The sequence below is a fragment of the Engraulis encrasicolus genome, chromosome 20, assembly GCF_034702125.1.
Source record: "Engraulis encrasicolus isolate BLACKSEA-1 chromosome 20, IST_EnEncr_1.0, whole genome shotgun sequence".
Classification (NCBI taxonomy): domain Eukaryota; kingdom Metazoa; phylum Chordata; class Actinopteri; order Clupeiformes; family Engraulidae; genus Engraulis; species Engraulis encrasicolus.
In genome coordinates, this window is record NC_085876.1 from 52190201 (window position 1) to 52197417 (window position 7217).

Sequence of the window (7217 nt, forward strand, 5' to 3'; positions counted from 1 at the left end):
ATTGGCCGTACCACAGCTAATGGGTAGAGAACTTTAACTTTAAAAGTCGTCTGACTTGTGAACCAACATTTCATTAGCACTGCACAACAATGACTACTTTCTAATTGGCTTGTGTTTTTCATATGTGTTGTTTAGTATATTTAACATTAGGATCCTGTACTATGAAGCTGGTTCAGGAGTAAGCCAGGGTAAGTTAAGAGGTAAATTATCAAAAAGAAGAGCCCGAAGTTCTCATTTTCTCAAGAACATGAGGACTCCAGGCTCTTCTATTAGATGATTTACCTCTCACCTTAACCTGGTTTACTCCTGAAGCAGCTTCTGAGAGTGCGTTGCAATATGCGACCTTGCCTCCTCCACTTGCCTCCTCCACTTACTTCTCGTCATGATGACATCACTGACAACAGCATTATATTTCAATATCGTGCAAAAACTCAATTGTAAAGTCTTTCTCATTTGAAATTGGGATGCTGAATGAAAAACAGTCCCCCAAAAGATGTTGTGGCTAGGCTGACAGCTGGGAAACTTTAGCGTTTTCTCCACGGAGGACGGGCCAGGAGGCGGGAGAGGAGACAAGTGAAAGTGGAGGACGCAAGGTTGCATATTAAAACGCACTCTGAGTAAAGGCCCCAGATATGAGTTGACCATCTCCTGTCTGTCCTGACCTGGTGTCCTCCTCATCGCCCCCTGCTGGCCCCTGATAGGAGTTGACCATCTGCTATCTGCCCCCCTGTCTTATCGTCTCTATGTGCTTTAACATTCATAGATATGTTTTTTAATATGTATGCAGCCTAAATTATATACTAATGAGAAGTATCTAAAGCAATGCGCTTACCAAATGATAGTAAATGTTAAGAGTTGATGAAACCCAAATGGAATGCTTGGAAATTAAATGTTTCCTCAAGTGCTACTGAAGTTTCTAATTCTGTTCTCAAAGCTTTGTCACTTTAACAGGCCCAGGGGGTAAACCTATATAGGTACAGGTATAGGTAAAGGGGTGTCAACCTATATCTGGAGATTACAGTGAAGAAGAATGGGACAGGAAGCAAGTGGGGAGAGAGAGACGGGGAAGGATCAGCACATGACCTGAGCCCGGGTCGCCGGCGTAGTAACCCAGTGCCCTACTGTTAGGCCACGACAGGGTCCTTCCACCATTGTTTTATTTGTCATGATGTTTTGGCTTCAAACAGCTGGTGCTTCAAACAGCTGGTCTTCCAAACGCGCCCCTAACTGCTCATCTTGAGTTGCACCTTACTCGTATCATATCATGTCACTCCTTTCATTATGTGTCTTTTTTGTTTTCTATTTCTTTTATTTCTTTAATAATTGCTTTGCACAGGCAAAGAGAATTGAGTGGTGGGGGAGGGGGAAAGTAAGCTACTGTGGGCACAGATGGTTTGTTGTTATTATTATTATTATTATTATTGTTTGTATAATAACTTTTAAAATAAGTATAATAAACAAAAAATCCTCCCATTGGTAGTGGCTTATTGAAACACAAATCATGAAGGCATTGGCGACGCCATCCTATGTTTTCCACCCAGCCTGGCGACGCCATCCTATCACATAAAGGCATGCTGTTGGCTGTTGTTCCAGATTGATGTGTCACTTGCTTGTTTACATGTGGCTGGTGATGCCATTTTTTAAATGGAAACAACAAGTATCAGAATGAAGTCCAGTTGGAGTGCTACCTGGAACTGTCTAGTTTTTAAAGATGGTGCTCTCTGGAGTCAGGCTTGGTTGATTTCAAAAAAGTTTTAGAACACTTCCTGACGAAGTTCATGCCGAAACGCGTCAAAGTATTTTAATCATGCTATGCCCAACAAAATAAAGGCATTTTAATTACAAAGAAGATGAGTGCCTTGGTATTTCTCAAACTTTTTTGGAAACAACAAGTAATTTGCAAAGTAGAGGACCCCTCATATTTATACTCCTACTTACAGTTTAATTCCATTAAATACATTTCTGGTGATTTAGAATGAAACTGGTGAGTTAGCGCCAAAACGTGGCATGGATATCTACGGGTATATTATAGAGTGAAGTGTGGGACACCAGGTCAACAAACAAGAACAGCTGACAGCAAAGCATCAAGGATATCTGGGCTTCCATTACTCCCATGCACTGTTTCTGCCATTGACTTCAATGTTAAACGCATCATGGCTGTTATTAAGACAGAGAGAGTCCTAACCAAGTATTGAACATTGCATGTTATGTAGAAAGTACCACATTTCAACTGATTTGATGTGCACTGATGTGAAACGAATTTTGATGAAGAAAATTGTGATTTTATTACAATATTCTAATGATGCGAATTCCCCAATTCATGGGTTTTTTGAGCTGGAAGGCCAAATTATGTAAAAAGAAAAACTTGAATGATTGGAATAGTTAAACAACTGGGCCATGAATCTACAATCCATGACAGTTTAACATTATTGATGGAATTATGGAAATAAATCAACTTTTTCATGCTATTCTAATAAAGTGGTCTGGAGCTGTACGTACATATTAATATACATACTCATACATACGATTTGGCTACTTTGGAGTTTTTGGGAATGCAGTGACCGTAGCCTGCTGCCTTCTAGGAACATTGTGCCGCAGTTCATTAAAATGGAGGCCACAAGTCCTTCAATACGCCTTTAGATCAGTGGTTTCTCAAAGTGGGGCACGGGGACCCCTAGGGCTCCACAGTGCATCCTCAGGAGGAGTGTCGGGTATAACAGGAGGACCACCTTTAAGAAGAACGATGTTCCTGCTTTTTCCTTCACCCGTGAAGACACACCATTATAAATCTGCTGGTACCAGAATGCCAATGACCAAGTCATACTCATAGTGCAGAGGTGGGCAAACTCAGGCCCGGGGGCCACATGCGGCCCGCTGAGCCATTTCACACGGCCCGCAGAGCCTTTAAAAGAAAGACATACGGTTACTCAACACTCTTAAAATGGCCTGGTTAATTTTAAGTCTTGTCAACTTAAAATTAACCAAGAAACTTACATAGGCTATAGCTTAAGACACTTCATTACCATGTCCAGGAATGGGCCAGATGTCACAGACAACTTGTCTTTGTCAATAATAAGACATAGTGTACGCTAACATAGCTTATCAGCTATGCCATTCCTGGACATGGTACTGAAGTGTATTAACCCATTGACGCCTAAGGCACCTGCAAGAAAGGGTGCTGAATGCATGAGCCTTTTTAAAGAAAAGCTGCCCTCAGCCTATAAAAACCTAAATATCTCAGCTTTTGAAGCACATAAAAATATGCACTAAATTGCATTTAAACGCTAAGACCCTCATATTTCATAAGAATGTGTTCATTCATCTCAAACAAACAGATTTTTAATAAAGGTGTCTAAAACCTCATGAGCCTGAATGTTGCATAATGCAGCTCCAGACGCCAGGGCCAATGTTGCGCAACGCAACATCAGGCATCAATGGGTTAAGATGTAGCCTACAGCATGTACGGTACGGAATGTACAGATATATACGTAGGGGGCCTTATCATGGTGAAGTTTGGGAAGCCTTGCTCAGCTCAATGCATCTGTGTTCCAAACTACATCTCAATGCTCTAGTGGTGACAATATCATACTTCTACTTCTATTGTGCTCGTATTCATGGTGTTTATCATTAGTCTAATGGGGACCCAACTAAAAGGTCAACAGGATTTCCTGACTCATCTGGTGTTGATAACACACAAATGAAGCCACAGCAGAACGGAGCTCTACATTAATGAACAATCAAATCAGTTCATATTCTATTACACATTTTATTCATTCCATTTGGCCAATTCACTTACAGAAAAAGATACTGTATTTAATAAAGTCACAGATGTACAAAATTTACAGCACAACTCTAAGTGACATTTCATCTTTGGTGTGTGTAATTAAGTCAGTGGTCTCGGTCTTTACTCTATACTTTACATTTGCTGTTTGAAATAGTGACTATTGTGGTTTTCACTAAAATATTTCTTACATCACAAAGTAACAGCTATGACACATTCTTCACAACAACTCTTACACTTACACATACGTGTACATGATATCACAATATTAAGAAACAATTCAACAATTAAAATACTCAACAAAAGTCATCATCAAAGTCCGTTAAAAATGTTCAGTTAAAAATGTTCAGTTAAAAAATGTCATTTCTGCTCTGGTGGATCAAATCAGTCTTGATTCAGCAGGAGAGTGATTAGGGCTCTTTACTGTGAGAGCACTTGTGTGTCTTTAAACTACCAGACTGAGTGAATGTCGACCCACACTGAGTGCAGTGATACGGCCTCTCTCCTGTGTGAGTGCGCTGGTGTTGTATTAAATCTCTCCCTGTAATGAAACTCTTGCCACACTGAGTGCAGTGATACGGCCTCTCTCCTGTGTGAGTGCGCTGGTGTCGTTTTAAATCTATCTGTTGAGTGAAACTCTTGCCACACTGAGTGCAGTGATACGGCCTCTCTCCTGTGTGAGTACGCTGGTGTTGTATTAAAAGGTCCTCTCTAGTGAAACTCTTTCCACACTGAGTGCAGTGATACGGCCTCTCTCCTGTGTGAGTGCGCTGGTGTAGTTTTAAATTTCCCTCTTGACTGAAACTCTTGCTACACTGAGTGCAGTGATGCGGCCTCTCTCCAGTGTGAGTGCGCTGGTGTTGTTTTAAATAGTCCTCTCTAGGGAAACTCTTCCCACACTGAGTGCAGTGATACGGCCTCTCTCCTGTGTGAGTGCGCTGGTGTCGTATTAAATTTCCCTCTTGAGTGAAACTCTTGCCACACTGAGTGCAGTGATACGGCCTCTCTCCTGTGTGAGTGCGCTGGTGTAGTTTTAAAGATCCCTCTCTAGTGAAACTCTTGCCACACTGAGTGCAGTGATACGGCCTCTCTCCTGTGTGAGTGCGCTGGTGTCGTTTTAAATCTGCCCCTGTAGTGAAACTCTTGCCACACTGAGTGCAGTGATACGGCCTCTCTCCTGTGTGAGTGCGCTGGTGTCGCAATAAATGTCCCTCTTGAGTGAAACTCTTGCCACACTGAGTGCAGTGATGCGGCCTCTCTCCTGTGTGAGTGCGCTGGTGTCGTTTTAAATCTGCCCCTGTAGTGAAACTCTTGCCACACTGAGTGCAGTGATACGGCCTCTCTCCTGTGTGAGTGCGCTGGTGTACTTCTAAATTTCTCCCTGTAGTGAAACTCTTGCCACACTGAGTGCAGTGGTGTTTCTTCTCTCCTGTGTGAGTGTTCTGCTGTCGTCTCTGCTCATGTGCTCCTTGCTGTTCTGCAGACGGCTGTGTGACTGGTCTGGACGCCCCAGTTGTGGTTTGGTGTGCGTGTTGGTTTCTGCCTCCAGACGGTATGAAAGTCTCTGATCTGATCTCTCCAGACCTCAGCAGACGCACATACTCGTCTGTGTGAATTCTCTTGATGTGTTTGTGAAGGTAGATTTCAGCCGTGTAGGCAAATGGACACAGAGAACAGGAGAACACCTGAGACGCAGACTCCTCTGGAAGACAAGACATAAAGACACAAAGACTTCATTAAGACTGAAACTTTTTTAGCAATAAACATTTTTAGTTTGTGTTGCTTTCTAACAAATAAAGCAACTGTAAAAACTGAAGCACTTATGCACACACACACACACACGTACACTAAACAATTTTTAATGTTTGTTTATGTCCCTGTAAAATAATGTTTACATTGTCATGTTATGCTACTGTGTTTAACCTTTCATACAAAGCTTCTATTTATAAACTTGCTATCGCCAAACTGTTAATGGCCAGGTCTTAATCTGTTGTAAGACTCTTTGATGTCATGCCAATGCTGTCATTGTGTAGTTGAGCTTATTCAGTGAACAGCGGGTCAGATGCCAGCCATCCCATCAGCATAGAAGGGCTGAAGACAGTCCAGAGAGCGTGATTCATTGTAATGACCCATCTTTACCAGGGGTAGTTCAAGGGTGATTGCCTGTGATTGGCTACTCTTTAATTTCATGAAGTTATTCTTTAGTGTTACCAAAATGTCTTTCTGGAAATTCAAAATGGCGGACATGGAGAAGATCCCTGTATTCATGTATGAAAAGAGGATTTTTTCCAGTTATAATGAATACTTAGAAGTTCATTGTGATGGTAAGTATTTGTGAAAAAGGTAACATTTGTGAATGGGCAGCATACATTCTGGAAATAAACTAAAAATATCACACAGTGTAAATGTTCTGCATCATGTAATTGGTTGATAGTGACCTACCTTTAGTGCTGCTCTTGACATACCAGAGGTAGTCGAATGTCTCTTAGCATGTGATTGGCTAATATTAAGTATTCCTAGAAGGTGGTTGGTTGGTAATGGCCTACCTTTAGCGCTGCTCTTGACGTCCCAGAGGTAGTCGAATGTGATGCCCAGTTCTTTGGCGTAGTCGTCTCCATACCAGACCAGCAGTTCTTCTCCAGGGACAACAGGCCGACAGCAGCGATACACAATCCCTCCTCTGTACTGAAACGCCACCAGATTCTGCTCCTCACCGTTACGAGCGCAGTTCACATACCTGTTGACAAAAGCCAACCAACTACACTTCACATACTGTACCTGATAGACAACAGCAAACCACACACTTCACATATCCGGCAGGCTTGTACGAAATTCTGAATGGAAAGAATTTCAATTCAAAATAATGCCATAATTCGAACACTAGGTGGTGCCCTGACCTTGAATTTCTTTGAATTTAATTTACACCACCCATTGAAAGTACATAGAACAACACCACCTAGTGTTCGTATTATGGCATTACTTTGAATTGAAATTCTTTCCCTTTGGAATTTCGTACAAGCCTGATACCCGGTGAACAACCATACCTGGCAGGAGGCCTGAAGTAGTGATCACCAAACCAATCAAATTATTACTGTTTAATAACATGTAGACATTGTATTATAGAACAGTACTGCATTCTCTGCATTCAACTGTCTAATTGGATATTCAAAAGAATTAATCAATTCACTCCAAAGTGATAAATAGCTGCTGTTACCTCATCCAATTGGAATGGGTTTCCCTTCTGGCATCTACGTACTCATCTGTGTGCCGACTCTTGTAGATCTGTGACAACACACACACACACACACACACACACACACACACACACACACACACACACACACACACACACACACACACACACACACACACACACACACACACACACACACACACACACACACATCAAACACACACAGACACGCATTAGGAAAGG

At 41.9% G+C, this 7217-nt stretch overlaps 1 protein-coding gene across 4 annotated transcripts in view; it reads right to left on the reverse strand.

Moving 5' to 3' along the window:
* Positions 1–3746: 3746 nt before the first annotated feature.
* LOC134436751 (histone-lysine N-methyltransferase PRDM9-like) overlaps positions 3747–7217 on the reverse strand; it is a 12076-nt gene continuing 8605 nt past the window's right edge. For all 4 annotated transcript variants that reach the window (XM_063186100.1, XM_063186099.1, XM_063186102.1 and 1 more), the window contains 3 exons: positions 6996–7063; positions 6328–6518; positions 3747–5483 (listed from right to left, as the gene is read on the reverse strand). In XM_063186100.1, the coding sequence (XP_063042170.1) occupies positions 4192–5483; positions 6328–6518; positions 6996–7063 (1551 nt within the window). In that variant the 3' untranslated portion in view covers positions 3747–4191. The remainder of the gene's footprint in view (positions 5484–6327; positions 6519–6995; positions 7064–7217) is intronic.